General features: G+C 42.1%; 1 protein-coding gene across 1 annotated transcript; it reads left to right on the forward strand.

Moving 5' to 3' along the window:
• ANKRD40 (ankyrin repeat domain 40) lies at positions 1-16,655 on the forward strand (the record flags this gene model as incomplete). Its single annotated transcript, XM_083728055.1, has 5 exons — positions 1-134; positions 2,722-2,870; positions 3,438-3,917; positions 6,210-6,391; positions 10,907-16,655. The coding sequence occupies 5 exons, from the start codon at positions 1-3 to the stop codon at positions 11,051-11,053; spliced, it is 1,092 nt and encodes a 363-aa protein (XP_083584181.1). The 3' UTR covers positions 11,054-16,655.
• Positions 16,656-17,438: the final 783 nt, after the last annotated feature.

Raw genomic sequence — 17,438 nt, forward strand, 5'->3', positions numbered from 1 at the left:
ATGAGCTCTGCAGCAGAGGAAAAAGAGCTTCAGGAGCGACTGAGAGAAGCCGCTGCTTTGGGGGATGTTGAAGAAGTTCAGCGATTGGTGGAATGTGGCGTCAGTGTGAACTCTCAAAACGAAATCAACGGCTGGTGAGCATTTAGCAAGTGAATTGCATCGGCAGCTTTTGGGCAATGCCATACGTATTGGCATTTTCAGAGAGCGGTGTGTGGTAGACTTGGTTACTGAGTTTGGAGTGATATTTTACAAGTCTTTTCTTCTTGCTATTCATCCCTTCTAAAATTTCTAAAAGGAGGGTCAGACAATGCATTTGCTGTTACGTTTTATAGTGTTCAAAAGTTTATTTTAATCTTGTTAGCAGTGTCTACATCACACTGACAAGATCTGGTTGTCTGCTTGTTAGATCACAAGTGCCTTTCTCTTTGGTTGGCTTTTGTGAGGTGAATCTCACATTTTAGCAATTATATTCTTATATTTCTAAAAGTTCTCATAAAGTAAAAGTTATCATTTTTTTTGGTAATATAAATTGAATGTATGGCCACTGTGCTTTCTTTTTTCTACTCTTGTTGGTTGGTCTTCTGGAAATGTATTGTGATTTTGGTGTGACATGAAGTTGTCTTGGAAAGGGAAGGAGTGAATTAGTGAGATTTGCATGTGGCACAAAATTGTTTTGAGATTTGTTCAGAGTAGAAGAATACAGCAAAACTTTGTCAGAATGGTACAATGATAGATAACTGTACACTGGAGAGAAAAATTCTAACAATATTAATGTAGTTATAAATATTAATATACCAGAGAATTATAGTACAGTACTGTATAGTAAACTATTGACAATCACAAAATCAGTATTGTATACTAAATATGTTAGAAAATACAGAAAGTTTAACATTGGTTAGAGCTATATGGCTTCACTGACCATTTAACAAAGTCTAATACTGCAGTAGTCTCAAAATCAACCATATGGTTCTGAAAGAGAATAGCTTTATAATGGAAATGGTTTTTATTTCAATAATCTGTGACCTTTTCCAGCAGAAGTAACATTTTAAAAAGAATCTTCAGAGCACACTGAGGTAAAATAAGTAGTAATGAACTAGGGTGACCAAGTGTCCTGCTTTAGAGAGGACAGGATTCTATTTGAAGGTGTCCCCCTCTGTTTGAAGGGCTGTCAAGTTCAAGTTTGGTTTAAAGATGAACCTGAATGAAGGAGGGCAAGAGCTTTGACGTTACTCCATCAATAACTGGACAGCAGACAAATGGGTCACTTGATTGTAGTTGTTTCATCTAGACTGAGATGCATTGTATATATTTTAAATTATAGTAATTATTCTAAACCCGCATCAATGCATATACGTTATCATATGGAAATCTATGTCCTTTTCAATTATGCCTGCATAGTTTTTTGGCACTGCATAACTGGGCACTATTTGTTGAACTGGAAAAAGCGTTGAATTTACCGGTAGATTATAGAGACTTGGAATCAAATCCTTGCTCACTTAGGCATCTCACTGGATGGTCTTACACTCAGCATAACCTACTTTATTGGGTTGCTCTTAAGATAAAAATAGGATAACCTAATGTGTGCTGTCTTGAGCATCTTGGAAGAAAGAAGGTAGAGAAATGCACTAAACAAAGAAATAGCAGTTTTGCAGGATAGTAGGGGGGCCATGCTTGAAAAGGTCAACATCACTATAGGCTTGCCCACACTTCTGATTGTGCTGTACCTAGAAAGCATGGGTCCAAGCGGTTTTCTAGACATGGGTTCAGTTTTCCCCTTGCCCTGCAGCAGGACTTGTAGATAAACCCTGAGTCTTGATTGGATGGTCCAGCTTCAGTTGCTTCAAAGGTGCAGAAGAATTACTTGCCCTCACTGGACATTGTTTGGAAAGGGGCAGGGTAATAAACCATACAGGGTTGCAGGAGGAGGTCTCCTCTGCCCCACTGTAGCTTTAATTATCACCATTCCTCATATTTACATAGTCAATTAGTGTGTGTGGATCCTTTTGTAGTCACCCTGGTGCCATCCGCACACAGCAGCAGACTATGGGAAACTCCCAAGGTTTGCAGACATACAAAAGGAAAAAGTTCAGTGCCTTTTTACCCAAATCATCCCAAATACACTAAATTTGAACACAAGAATTCTGTTTACGAAGGTATTGCCTGACTGTGGATTTGGGTATATGCAAGACTGCCTTTATCAGTACAGTAGTTTGCTGTTACACTGAGATGTTGTTTGGAGGGGGAGGAAATAAATGTTTTGTATTTATACCTTGTCAACTTAAGTAAATTAGGTAATTGCATTAAATCAGTGAAATCCTTTCTAAAAATGGGTTTGGGCTTGTTTGTTTTTCCAGGAAGGGGAACTGTGCCTCAAATCTTAATTCAGTTGTTGTTTTTAAGTGTGCCCCAGATATTGGAAGTTTAGAGTGTGGGCTCATCTCTTTGGCCTTGCTGCTAGAGAACTGCATGTGAAAGCTGTGAAACTAGAAGTACTGTAATGAACTTTGAAGCGCTGTGATTTGCAATAGGGAAGGATTCTGCCAGTAGGTGTCACTATAGGAATGTATAAGAAATATAAAAAATCTGTAAGAATAGCAAAAATGCTCAGCTTAAGGTAGGCTGTCATTATTTTTCAACGGATATAGTACATCAGTTTTTATTTTTATTTAATGTAGTGTGTTTGCACCCCCCAAACTTAGCTGTTACATTTGCCTTGTGCAGGACTTGCTTGCATTGGGCCTGCAAACGGAACCATGCTCAAGTGGTATCGTACTTGCTACATGCTGGCGCTGATAAGGACGCTCTGACCGTTAAAGAAGAAACACCAGCACAGCTAACATCAAAGAGGGAAATTAGGAAGATGCTGGGAGGTAAAATGATCGGTTGATACTAACAACTGTCTAGAATATTTTGGTGCTGAAGGGAATCCATAGTGATTCAATGAAGATGAAACAGTATGATCTTCCTGCCCTTGTACCTTTCTCCCCTAAGTCTCCTTTAATCCTTTCGCTAGAATCAGCATTGATATGTACACATACTGATTTGGAAAAAGGAAGACTGTAACCATCAAAAATTGATTGCTGAACTTTGACTTGCTTAAAAATGTAGTCCCTTGTTAATCCCAGGTGGGGATGTGGAGGGATAATTTTTGTGATATTTAATTTAATATCTAACTTCATAATAGAAGTATCAAATGATTGCATTTTATTATAGCATTAGAAATGCTTAATTTATTTTTATGTGCACATTGTAATTTTAACATGTACAGCTAGCTTAGCAGTGCTATGTTTCTCTCTCTCTCTCTCTCTCTCTCTCTCTCTCTCTCTCTCTCCCTCTCCCCCTCCCTCCCTCCCTCCCTCCCTCACCAGGTTACTCACCAAACCTCTGTATGTTTAGTTGGAAATTGACTTTATTTAGAGCTATTCTTTATTTTGCAGTGGAAGATGCTGAGGAGCTTCCGGATGAGAAGAAAGATTCCGCCTTGCCCATTATCCCTAATTACTTGGCTAACCCACCTTTCCCTTATGTGTATAACTCCATGAGTAGCAGCACTACCAGCACCTCAGCTTCCTCTTTGAATGGAAGACTTTCCCCTTCCTTAGAACAGCACAATGAAGACTGCCCCATTTCTTTACCTCAAATTCAGACACCTGGCACTACCATGTTGCAACATGAAAAGCTTTCCCCTCTGGGATCCAATGGGGACATGACAAGGGCAATGGCAGCGGAATCCCCAGAGCCTGCAGTCCAGAATGGTCACGATCACCAGATGCCTCTTCATCCAAACAGGACGCTCTCTTCCCCTGTTGCAGCTAAACAGCCTGAAACACAGCCACCAAATGGTTCCTGTGCTGGACCTGTCCCAACATTTCAGCCCTTTTTCTTCACCGGAACATTCCCCCTTAGTAACATGCAAGGTAACCTCAGCTGTTAAGCTTTCAAGATAGCTTAGTGCTGCCTTTTGGTGAAAACAATTAGAATAAAAACTGTGTGTAGATTGAACAGAAATTGGACAGGATAACAAATCAATTAGCGCAGCGTTTGGTTTATAATCTTCCATGGTCAGAAATCTCTTCCTAAATTTTCTGTCACTTCATACAACCTAGTGGTCAAGACAGTGATACCTAAATGAAATTCCCCAAAGTTTCTGGGGGCCTTTTCTAGCTGCCTGGGAAACAGTCGCATAAGCACTAATCAGACATTTGTCTGAAGGTGTACAGAAGAGAGAAGGCAGCCCTAACTAACCACTATGTGCATTAAATGTAATGTCTGGATCTATGGGGAGATAAAACTGCGTTTAGGCTGTGTCTGCACAATTTATATATCTGTCAAACAGGCAGAGTCCTCAAATCACATGGGAAGAGCCTACATATGGCAATTATTTCCAGACATGTTATCAAATGTGCTTGGGTGAGCCCAATCATGATCACTGCCTCTAGGCACATTCATATGAGCGTTGAATAGTGCTAAATTATTCCCGCTCACACCAAGCTGAGGATGGTAACTACTGTGGATTTACAGAACTCATACCCATTGCCTAATGATTATATAAGTGGCAGTACAGTCATACCTCAGGTTGAAGTAGCTTTGGGATAAGTACCGTATTTTTTGCCCTATAGGGCGCCCATAGGACGCACCTAGATTTGGGGGGGGGGGAGGGAAAAAAATCCCCACCCAGGCGCAGGGCTTGGGCGGGGGAAGCCCGAGCTTCCCCCGACCCCAGCCCCCAGAACGGGTCCCAGAGCGATGCCGAAGCTGAGCGCAGCTTTGGCATCGCTCTGGGAGCTTGCGGGGCTGGGGGAGGGGGAAGCTGGAGCTGACGGTCAAAATGACGTCATGCGCAGAAGCGGCAAATCGCGACCCGCACACGCGGGTTGCGTTCGCTTCTGGATGCGAACAGGGCTCCAGAACGGATCCCATTTGCATCCAGAGGTACCACCGTATATTTTAGTAGTAGAAATTGCTCCTTACTAAATGGATTCTATATCCCCCCCGCCAAATCAATTCACTGTTTTTGTTTGGCCTGTTGCAGATATAGAAAAATAGATTTATTGAAGTTGTTATTACTGAGCTCTAAATGACAGTGTATCATCAGGAGTACCATAGATTCCTCTTTCCCCACCAACAATAATGCTTATTTGCCTTAATTGCTGTTGCTTAAATTGAATGCGTATCTAGGCATATTAGCGAAGTAGTAGTATTTATTTCATTGTTTGGGGCCTTCAAAACCTTATTGAAACAACTTACAGTGCAAAAATACTTAAGGCTGGTTCTTTCTGCTAAAGGCAGAGGTAGCATGGCCACAAGGAGGGTTATATCCATGCTTCTCCCCCCCCCCCTGCTGCTGCTGCTAGGCAGCTCTGCATGCATCAAGCAATAGTTGACTTGGCCCACATTTTCTGATGGAGGTCCTGATACTCATGCAGGCCCCATGAGAGCAACCACCCAAAGCTGAACTGTGAAAAGATGCAGATTTGCAGTTACACCATGGGCCGTGTTTGATGACAGCGGAAATGTGTTTTATGGCTGCACCTGCATATTCAAGGACCTTGTCAATTGCCTGCCCCCCCCCCTCTCTCTCTCTCTCTCTCTCTCCCTCTCTCCCTCTCTCCCTCTCTCCTTGCCCGCCCCCCCAACTCGAGGGTTTCTTTTGATGGCAGGTTTGGTCTAGCACGGGCTGGGGAAGCTTTTTCAGCTTAATGGTTACATTATCTTCTGGACCACATTCCAGTGGTGGGCAGGGCCTGGGGAAAAGTGGGAAGATCAATGAATGTAAATGCTACCTTTGTATAGTAGGTTAGTATCTACTCACACACACCTTGCTCTACGCAGACAGTTGAAGGAGACAGTGCAGCCAGGCAAATATAATTGAGGAAGGTTGCCAGGCTGAGGAGTATTCTGAGGCTCAGATAGAGGTCTGGAGGGCTGAAGCTCTCCATCTCTAGTCCAGGAGCCTCATTGCTACTCCATGGCAAGCATCACGTTGAAGTTGTTATTGTTATTATTATTATTATTTATTTATTTATTTATTAAATTTGTATACCGCCCTATACCCACAAGTTGCAGGGCAGTTCACAAGTTAGAAAAAGGGTTTGCCAAAAGTGAAACAAGGCAACCTTTTGAAATTTAATTACTACCCAAAAACATTTGCCAAGTGCTTATTATTAATGCTCCTAACAATTGTGGTTGTGTGTGTCTTTTAAAATTAGAACTGGTGCTTAAGGTCCGAGTTCAAAACCGTACTCTAAAAGAGAACGATTTCATTGAAATTGAACTGGATCGGCAAGAACTGACTTACAAAGAATTGCTCAGAGTAAGCTGCTGTGAGCTGGGGGTTAACCCGGAACACGTGGAGAAAATAAGGAAACTTCCAAATACAGTATTGAGAAAGGTAAGATCCTCATTCTGTCCTCGTTCCTCTGTTTCTTTTTTTATTCTTTTTCTTTTGCTGATCCCAGAAATGTAGAATGACACATGAAGCTGAATGCAGTCCAGTGGCTATATCTGATTCGTGTTTCATAACTTCCCAGGGTTTGAACCCTGAGGAAAGCAGCAAAGACTGGAGACTTTTTGCTTGACCTGGGTTTTCGCCTGACATACTGCATTTAGCCTGGGTTCTGCAGGCCTGTTTTATGCATTTAAGAGATTGTGTGGTTTCTGGGGTGCTTAAGGTACCTGTATTTCCTGAGACTTTCAAATCAGAAATACGGTAGTAGCATTTCAGCAGTGTAACTCTGCCTGGACAAGAATAGGTCACTTAAGCGTGTAGATAATAGATTAATTGATGGGTCTTATTTCTCCCCCAGTGATCAGTTTTTGGTGCTAATGCTAATGTCAAATTTTGGTGCCGGAGCAGATTTCTGTGTCAATAAGACTTTGTTATATTCTAAATATCAATTTAGAATATCGGTGCAATGATGGAAATTGGATACTCCAATAAAAATGACTAAAAGTCAAAAGCACTGGGCGCAAAGATTCAGTGGAATCTCTCTCTCTCTGTGCTATGTTGAATTTTTGGTTGCATTTCATTGCTAATGAGTAGGACAACTGTGTTCCCACTCCAGGTCTTTTTAAAATTTCAGTCCATGCAGGAGGGAGTTTTGTGTGTGCAGAACGGCAGCAAGCCATGTGCAAACCTGCACTGCATGTTGCATGTTATGTGCAAGAGGATTTACCATCTGTGTAGTTTGATACTGGAAGTTCCTGTTCTCAGTTGTAGGTATAGATATTCAAAGGGTTGGAGAAACATACACATCCAAATGCACACAATCTATATATTATCATTTGCCCCTGCTCAGGGCAGGTGAAGATAAGGGTTTTCCACCCTCAAGTAATGTAATGGAAATGCTGTCCTGATACAACTTCTGAGGTCACTATGTGTGACTTTTCTTTCTGAGGTTCTTATTTAAGTAGGTTTGGCACATAGCTACATCTAGATGTGGGCCAATGGCTTTCAGCTGCATACCTGAGAGCTGAAATTGGACCCAAAGTTATTCAGCATCACTGCTTCTGTGTCTCTGACATTGGTTATACCAGCTTCTGATTCCTTTTGCAGTTGCAGTTTAGTATAACCCATAGGTTAGGACTGGGCAACACACACAATCTGTAAACCACATGGATTCAAAGCGTCCTAGAGTTTAGAGTTGGAAGGAAACTTGGACGTTTCTGGTCCAACCTCAACGTGCTGGATGCAGCTACAGCATCCCTGACAGATGGCCATGTGATGCTTGGTGTGCCATGCATGTTAGAATCTTGACAATTCAAGGAATTGAGTTGTCTCCCTGGATTCTCCCTGAGGCCAGTACAAGATGCTAACTTCAGAATTTGCAGGTCAGAATAGTTTAGGTTTTTCCTGTCTTCCATACAATAACTTATTTGCACAACTGCTGGGCACATCAGCTCCGTGCTAGCTAATGGCGAGCTGCTGTAGCCACACGCATGACCAATCTTCTTGTCTACCAGCTGTAGTATCTGCTGTAGTATCTCCTGCTGTAGTCCGAATGCCTCACTCTTTTCCTAGGTTTTTTGTTTCGGGTGCTCCACCCCACATAAACATTTGCTTTGAGTTAAGTGCGCTGATTTCCCCTCTGTTGTGTTTGCAGTTCAGATTGTAAAATCTTAGCGCACTCATCATTGCTTTTTCCAAGCTGTTAATAAAAATGCTCACTAGTGCTGGTCCAGGTCGGATCCCTGTGGAACGTCATTTAGCTCCCCAATTCAAACAATAGCAATCCACTAATAGCTACTCTGGCTGAAATCCACAGCATGCTGGAACATCTTGTGTGTAGCTTCCCAGCCAAAAGTACACCTGCCTCATGGCAGCATGTTCCAATTCACCCTTCTCCAATTTACTTGTAAGAGTAGCATATGGAACATTATCAAAAGCCCTGCTGGAATTGAGATATTTTATCCATTTGGTTCCTTTTACTAAAGCCAATTATCCTGCTGGAGTAATAACCCAGGCTGGCTTTCATTTTCTCAAAAATATTGGCAGCTAATAACCAAGACCCATTCCTTCAGATATTTATTATAATTTATGATTATTCAAGCTTTCATACTATGTTCAGGGTAATTATAACGGTATCCTCTTCCCCCAACCTGCATTTACGGATACTACAGTTCTTACACCAACATTTCTTGACGTCAGCGGGACTATCCTGCAGTACACAAGTTGCCCACAACAGTCTTCATAAGCATCCAATCCCTTGTGAACGTTTCATATCTGTAGTTTTAAACCTTATGTTTTAAATAAACATCTCTCCTGAAAAGAGATGCTTAAAAAGAAAAAGCCCTCTTAGAATTTGAATTTCTGCCTGCCCTCCTCATCATGATAGAATGAGTGGACTTTTCCTGTGCAAATAATACAAGATCAAGATATTCCCATACTATTCACTAGTCACCATAACCCAGGCAAGTCCAAAGTCCGTTTTGGGGGCCTAATCCGGCCCGCTGGTCAGTTTAATCCGGCTGTGATCCACTTTAGTGCTAGGTGATCAAATAGGAAGCACTGCCTTTCCCCCCATTTTACAATGTGGTACTGTCTGCTTTATTTTTGTAGCCTGGCATGGTGGACTTAATTTTGTTGATGTAGATGTTTCAAATACCTGTGCTCTCAGTTGCTCTAGCCAAGCTGAACTGAATTGGAGCACAAATCCTCTTAAAGGCTCTGGCTCCCAATCCAGTTATACAGATGTAGCCGTGGTCAAATCAATCAACTCTAGCCCCCGCTGCCTCCTCTGGAACATCTGATTGGCATTCTCGCTGATTTCCTGATAGGACAACGTATATGGAGTCCCAACAGGAGGGGAACTGCATTCATATTGATAACCCTTAGCTGGTTGAAAGTACTTTGCCAGCAAGCAACATTGTCAGAATAGGCATTTTAGCTTGGACTTTTTTAAAAAAAGCAAAATTCATTCCAGGTTCCTAAAGGGAACTTTTCGTTTATCTGTTTTGAAAACTTTTTGAACGGTTCAATTAAAAAAAAGTGAGTGGTGTACATAGAATAATATAAAATAATAATAATATTCACACTGTGGCAAGTATATAGCATAAATTATGCACTCATTCTCCTTCACACATGCAGATAGCAACATAGTTGGAGAAGGCACACTTTCTCCTATTTAATGCAAATAGATTTGGATAGAAAGTAAAGGCTTCACTTGAACAATAGCTGCCCACAAGCATTAACTCCCTGTTGTATTCTGTTTGAGCTTATGTCTCTCTGGCAAACTAATGCTGTAATCCTATGCACACCTGCCTGTAAGTAAGTTTCAATGTGTACCATAATACTTATTTCTGAGAAAGCATGCATAAGTTTGCACTGATAGTCTGAAAATCCATTTTTGCAGCATTAAAAGTGGCAACCCTTTGGTTTGCTGTATTTCTAGAACAGTGTTTCCCAACCTTGGGCCTCCAGCTGTTTTTGAACTACAATTCCCATCATCCCTGACCACTGGTCTTGCTAGCTAGGGATGATGGGAGTTGTAGGCCAAAAACATCTGGAGGCCCAAGATTGGGAAACACTGTTCTAGAAGACTCAAGCTATAGCATAAGAAATTTCTTAATCTCTTAGCAATCTCCATGTAAAGACCCTCACAGAGCATAGGCTGGCAAGAACACATGGAAGAACACAGGCCATAGGTCCAAGAATAAAACATTGGGTTGGATCCAAACTGTTGAAGATAACTCTCGTTGATTTCAATATCAACTATGATTGATTTTTCACACTGGTTTCATTGGGACAACTGCAACTAAATTGCTCTGAATCTCTCATCAACAGTAGTCATTTATAAAACGAGTCCTACCACCAGAACCCCTACAAGTATTTCTGCTAGCACAACAAGGCTTTCCCCCCATCTGCACTCCCCATAACCCCACAAATAGGCAGGGGATGTTGGGAGAACACCTGAAACAGCATGCCAGCAGAGGAGAGGGCAGATTTCTCTGTCAGCATAAGTATTTCTGTTTGCCTGGTGAAACAACCTGCTTAGTACTATGTTGAGTTCATCTGTTAAAATCTACTATGTGCTGTGTACAGATTAAAAGGAAGGTAGGCTTACAGTCTAAAAGACACAGCACAAAAGGAAACGTGGATGGGAAGGGCAGAGCATGCAAACTCTAAACACCATTTCTTAAAGTTAACAATGTTCTTAATAATGATCAGCTTGAATGAAAACAGTTCAGGGAGGAGAGGAACCAAAAGGGCAACTGGTCTCTCAGCCCAGACAATGGCGTGGATCCTGTTGTCCAGTTTCTCTTTCCTGCAGTCAGTTGGAACATCAAAATTAAATATACAAGATGCAGTGCAACACAAAGGTGAGCCGAAATCGTTGCATCATTTGGACTAGCATGCCTCATAATAGTATAGACATCGTTTTTAATTTATTGTGTTTATTTCTTTCAGGACAAAGATGTATCAAGGCTTCAGGATTTCCAAGAACTGGAGCTGGTTTTGACGATGAGTGATAATGACTTTCTGTTTAGAAATGCTGCACCAACGTTAACTGAAAGGCCTTGTTACAATAAGAAAGCATCAAAGTTGACTTACTAGCTATTCAAATGAAAAACCTGTCACTAGTATTTAACAGTTAAACCTAGGATTTTGCAAGGGCTATAACCTCAGATTCTACTTTACCTTGGAAGACAGAGTTAACCTATAAAGCACACTTACTTGGAAGCAAGTTCTGCCGAAAACATTTGGGCTTGTTCCTACTTAAGTGTCTGTAGGATTAGAATGTCCACTTAGAGTGTCTGCAGTTAATTTTTGAGCAAACTGGCAGTGGAGTAATGTTTTTGGATAGGATACTAAGCAGCCTCTCTCTTCATGCAGCGGTGTTTCTTGCTAGGAAATCATTACATCTCTGAACACTGCAGAGTTAGAAGCTCTCAGGGAAAGACTTAAATTAAATTGCTCTAATAATTGCTACTTATTAAAAAGAGCAGGAGCACTTACGTTGAAGGAGAGAAGCCGGAACACATTTAACACTTGTAATTGGATACTTAGCATGCAGAGACTCCTAGTATAACCAGTGTTCAAATGTGTTAGCTTGAGAATAAGCTACTTTTGCAGGAGAAGGGGTAAGAGGAAGAATGAGAAACCTGGGCTCTCAAACAGTAGTTACACTGACCTAGTGCAGGAGCGGCTGTCCTGTGGCTCTGCAGTTGTTGTTGGACTTCAGTTCCCATCACCCCTGCCTATTGACTTCTCTAGCTTGGACTGATGGGATTTGGAGTCCAAGAGTATCTGGAGGGTCACAGGTTAGTCACTCTGGCAAAGTGTTTCAAACTAAAGCTAATACAGCATCCTTTGGAGAATGGCATGTCACGAGGAATGTCAGGGTTGTTAGAGGCAGAACGGTAGCCTGAGATGGGCCCCCTAGCCTCACTGCTACTAATGGGACAAGCCACCTGTAAGCTTCCACAAGGGGAGAGGTCTGTACAGTTTGGAACTGACAAGCAGGGAACGACTCTCCTCCCCATCCCATCTCCCAGTGGTACGTTGTGGCCTGGGAGACTGGACCTGTGAGACTGGAGGAAGGCTTAAGACTTCTGACACTTCATTTGGCTGAGTTAAAACCGTCACCAAGTGGCTAAATCAGCTGTGATTTCTTCAAGATGGTGCTCAGGTCAAATGTTTGAACATATTTACCGTGTTAACCCAAGCTGTAAATATGTTGACCGAAACCGTTAGGGTGTGTGTCTAACTCATTATTGCTTGCCAGTAAACAATACAGAATGGCTGGTAGTATCTGGTGGTGGCTGGGGATATTATTATTATTATTATTATTATTATTATTATTATTATTATTATTGGAGAGGCTTCCAGAAGGATTATTAAGAATGCAACTTCACTCCAGAGCCTGATGCCACACATGAAACGAGCACAACCCTCCTCAGCCTCTTATCCTAATTATCCTCTGATCTTGAAACTATTAACTATTTAAAGGAAAGTAATCTTGTAGCATTTTAAATAGCAAAGAATATTTTTAATACCAAGATAAATTAGTAAGGAAATCTTGGCATTTCTATGCATTTCTGACAGACTTGCTTGCATCTCATATAGGCATGTCCAGCTTTTCATCTTCTTGCTAGTTCACTTTCTGTATAAATAGTCTGCTGTCAAGTTCTAGAATTAAAGAGTCTGGAAAAGCATGGAGCATAACATTTTTGAATAAAATATAATATACCTAGTTTTAGGATTATGTGTACTAGTGAAGGGATCTCAGTTACTCTAACTGCAGCACAATGAGTATGTGCTTCAAGTTGGTTGGACTACCCAGCTAGATGAATTAATTAACAGAAAAATATCCAGCTGATAATTTCAGTGCCCCCATGTCAAGCTCCTAAGCTTCAGATTGGGGCAAACGCTCATGTGCTCTGTAACCCTAGCTTTGAGCCATGGCTTTCTAAGCAACGGCCCTGACCGATATTACAGAATAACGAGTAGCTTTGAAGGGAAATTTATGCCCACAGTAATGCACTTGGGATGGGTGGTATTCAGCAACTTCCACTTGCTGAATGGGACTTTCCCCACTCCACTCCACCAGGTGTGCTCTAGAGGGAAAGGTCATTTTTCTGGAATGAAGGTCCATCACGTGGATTGTAGCGCCACCGGTTATCCAAACGCCAGAAATGCACTCAGAATTGCAAGTAGTAGGTGTGCCATAGTCGTCCTCCAGCTCAGAGAAGAAAAATGCACAGAGGACAAGCTGCTACAAACTGCTTCTTCAAGAAAATAACAGGAGAGTGCATATAAATGGTCTTAACAGAAAATATTGGAGGAACATATTGGAAGAATGCAAGCAAGATAATTGAAGCAAACACAGAGGAAACCCTTCCATGGATTAGGTAGCCACTCAGAAGCATATAGATAGGGAGAGAAGGCTGTGATGGAACTTCATCTCAGAGAAGTGTCCTTCAGGTAAGGAACCAATATTCCCTTCTCCATGTGAAAGATGCAAAACCTTTTGGGGGGGGTTGAGGAAAAGCGATGGACTACAAAAGGATCTGACAGAGCAGGTCCCTTCAGAAAACACTGTAGAAAAGGATGAGAACCAATGGAGGAGGATGTTTAGGTGGACAGGACTGAAGAAATGGCACAAACTAAAGTGACCTGATGAGGTGAACTTGGGCATGGAGGAGAGACAGACTGCAGCGGTTGGGGAAGGCAGACATTGGCAGCTGGGGACCACAAAAAATAAACAGCATGGTTGGGAGAGCAAGCAGCTGTGGCCAAGGAGAGCAAGTGGCTGAGGCCAGGATGCTGTGGCTGGAAAGGGAAATTGGCAGTAGCCAGGCGAATAGATGGCAGCAACTGGAGGGGGGGAAAGGGGGGCGGAGAAAAATCTACTGGAACAGAGAGGGAAGCAGGAGGAAAACTGAAGACAGAAGAATCAAAGGACAGAAAATGGGGGTTTTTGAGGGGGAAAACAATGGAAGATGAAGGTTAGTAAAGACACATGGAAAGTCATGGAGGTGAAGCTAGGAAAGATGACAGCTTCAGATGTTAGGTAGGAAATAGACTAGGATTGAGGAGGGCTAAGCCACACCTACTTCGTGTAACTTTGTGAGTAGCCTACCTTCAGATGGCTCGTGGTGTGATGGACCTTCATGCTCTTTTTAGATGCTTTAAACTCGGCCAGGCTAGAAAGAAGTGCTGTTCTGTGCACTTGCAAATTCCAGAAACCTGGATCTTATTTTGCTTTTCCAAGAGACCCTTTTATCGCAACGGGATGCAAAGATTGATGCCACTAAGGGGGTCATTATTGCTTTGCATTATTTGCTAGGGGCAAACTCTATGAGTGGAGCATCTAGCAGCATATTAATCCCCTTCCTCAGTCCTATAGTTCCCAAGATGATAACTCATCCATAGCTTACTACTCAAACGCTGTATTTTTCATCTCCTTAAGTCAGATAATTTGACAAAGGAATTTAATGTCATTCAGCTTCGGTGGCCCACACTGGTCACATGTCCTAGTTAAGCTAGGGCTTAAAAGCTTCACTGTGATTAATGGGTTGTACCCAGTGGTTGCACAAATGGAAAGCAGCTTTTTTCAGCCTGAGGGCCACAATCCCTTCTGTGGGAGCCACATACTGATGGTGGGAGGAGCCAGGGGGAAAGGTGGGTGGTGCAATGAATGCAGAAGCACAGTTCAAGAGACATCCAGAGAAGGGTGGGGCCTGGGGGAAGGTGGTGGTATGAGTTTTCCAAGGGTCCCAGGCCTAAACAATACATGGTTTACCTGAATTATTCCAAGTAAAACTATTCCTGTCACTAAATGCCTGGGTAGATACCATATTATTTCAGTGCAATTATAACTGACAGGTAAAGCAGTTATTTGACTAAAACATTTAACTGTTTAATAGCTAACAAATTTAAGCTACCTTATGCTGAGGACAACCCTCTGAACTTCTATATCCCTTTAAACAGTGGCCAAATTGAGTCATCGGCTCCTTGCAGGAGCCAAGAAACCCAGACTCAGCTCTTTAGGCTTATTATCCCTGGTGACCGCGGGTCACAGCTCCACAGAGGAAACAAAGTGTTTTGTGACAATCCACGATAGTTAGCACGGGTCTAACATGTTCGCACGGTGCCGTCTCAAGGTAACAATTCCAGCATAAGACTCACTGAAACTTTATAGTGCAAGCAAGCTTTTGGTTGTCACGAGTCATTTCATTGCCTAATTGTAGAGAGCTAAGATATCCCTCTGCCTCATCCAGGGCTTAATGCACTGACATGGCCAATGCCACCTGGAATGTGAATTTTGAACTCCTGTAGGCCTTAAAACATTAGCACAGGGTTTAGAAAATGCTTACTTTCAATGGAGCACTGTGGCAACACATTATTTTTGTGGTACAGCCGAAGTCAGAGTCTGCCAATGTGGCACTAGTGGGCCCCACTATACCTGCCAACACCTCCCATGGGTCCCCAAAAGTTCTCAGTAAATATTCCCTCAAAAATCCACAATGCGTGAAAGACTGTTTGCTCTTCCTGCTCAGTTCCTATTTGCACCGAATCAGCCTGTCCTATATTTAAACATCGCCCCCTTAAGCATGCCCACATTTCACCCAGTTCCAAGATTGGACACCCCGTCTCTCTTCAATTCTGAACAGCGGAGTGGCTCATTCTGTGCATGAGGTGGCTGATATAGGAGCCACTGATGGGGGAGATGGAGCAGGGGGCATCTCTGCAACATTTTGTGGTCCAAACTTGTTATGCCCTTTTTGATGCAACTGCCACTTGGGGTTATGCCACATTCCCATGGCAATCTTGTTGCGACTAGTACCCATGTCACTTTCTAAAAATTCCAAATGTGCCCACTGGTCCAAAAGGTTGGCACCCCCTGACCCAAGTGCTGGAGACAAAGCCATTGGCAGCATATTATATTGCTGTGACTCCTTGTTAGGGTTTATTCAGTCTTGCCATAAAATAAATGCATTGATATAAATGAAAATATCGCCACTGACCGTGTTCCAGTGTATCCAAATTTCCTGACAGGTGCCAGGTCAGGATTTGCACAACATATTTAAGGTGGCAATTCTCCCCATCCCCTTTTGATTTTAAGTGTGTGCCTAAAATCAACACACACAGTCAGCTTCTCTGGAAGTGCTTGAAGGGAAGTGTGCTTTTGTGCTAGAAGACTTGGGAACAAGGTTCTTAGAAGAGGAAGGCCACAATCCAATATGAAGTCAGTGGGTGTGCCCCAGACTGCTGGATCGTGGCTGAAATGCCTTTGGGCTTTTCATTGAGAAGCAGATATCCACAGGCATCCACAGGTATCTAGTATGTGGGTAAACAAATTGACATGCTCTATTGATTAGCCATAGTATTAATTAACATATTACAAGTCTGTTGATTATACTGCACAGTTGCTGGCATCTTTCTATGCACTCAGAGGATTATTTTTATATTGTATAACTTATGCAATTTATAACAGAGGATTTTATTAGTGTTACTAACCAAATTATTAACCTAATAACAACTGTGTGGTACTTTATGATATCAGTGGAAATAAAGGATTCAGAACTTCATTACTACACTGAAAAAAAACATGGTTATAATGAAGAATTAACCAAATGATTTATGTTTGAGTTTCTTATTTCCTGTATGTTGTGCCCTTTTTACAATTAATAAAAGTTTGTTGCTTTTAAAATGGGAGATTTTGGTTTGTTTTTAAATATTTCTCTCTCAAAAGGTGCTCGTTGTAAGCTTTCTATGTAATGAGAAATTTGCTGTCCTGGCTTGAAAGTTAAAATTCTGAATGAATATTTTGCCTTATCAGGGGCCAGCAAACTTTTTCAGCAGGGGGCCGGTCCACTGTCCCTCAGACCTTGTGGGGGGCCAGACTATATTTTGAAAAAAATAATAAGGAAAGAATTCCTATGCCCCACAAATAACCCAGAGATGCATTTTCAATAAAAGCAAACATTCTATTCATTTAAAAACATGCTGATTCCTGGACCGTCCACGGGCCAGATTTAGAAGGCGATTGGGCCAGATCCGGCCCCCGGAGCTTAGGTTGCCTACCCATGCCATAGAGATTTTTTAAAAGGAACTTTGCTCCTGTTCTACATGCCCTGGTAACTTTTTGATCTTACTACTACATGTACTACTGTACTTTATGAGGAGCAGCTCTCAGAATAAGTCCAGAAATTTCTGGTAGTCCTGTATCTGGAAGTACAACTTTTGGCCCAGCCAACCAGTAACCAGTCCTGCTTCAGAAGTGGTATCAAGATTTTAGCTTTTAAATAAGGGCTCCACGCACTGGGGCTCAACTGTTTGAAGAGAGGAACCACCCAGCTAAAGCTGCGCAAGTCCCCTTCTGTGTGTGCAGTGCCCCAGGCTGAATAGGAGATGTGGGCTTTTAAAATATATTGGCAGTGTTTTGAGGATTTCCTCATGCACACCGTATTTATTCTGGGGTGGGGGGTCCCAC

The sequence above is a fragment of the Podarcis gaigeae genome (genome assembly GCF_964106915.1).
Source record: "Podarcis gaigeae genome assembly, chromosome: 2".
Lineage (NCBI taxonomy): Eukaryota > Metazoa > Chordata > Lepidosauria > Squamata > Lacertidae > Podarcis > Podarcis gaigeae.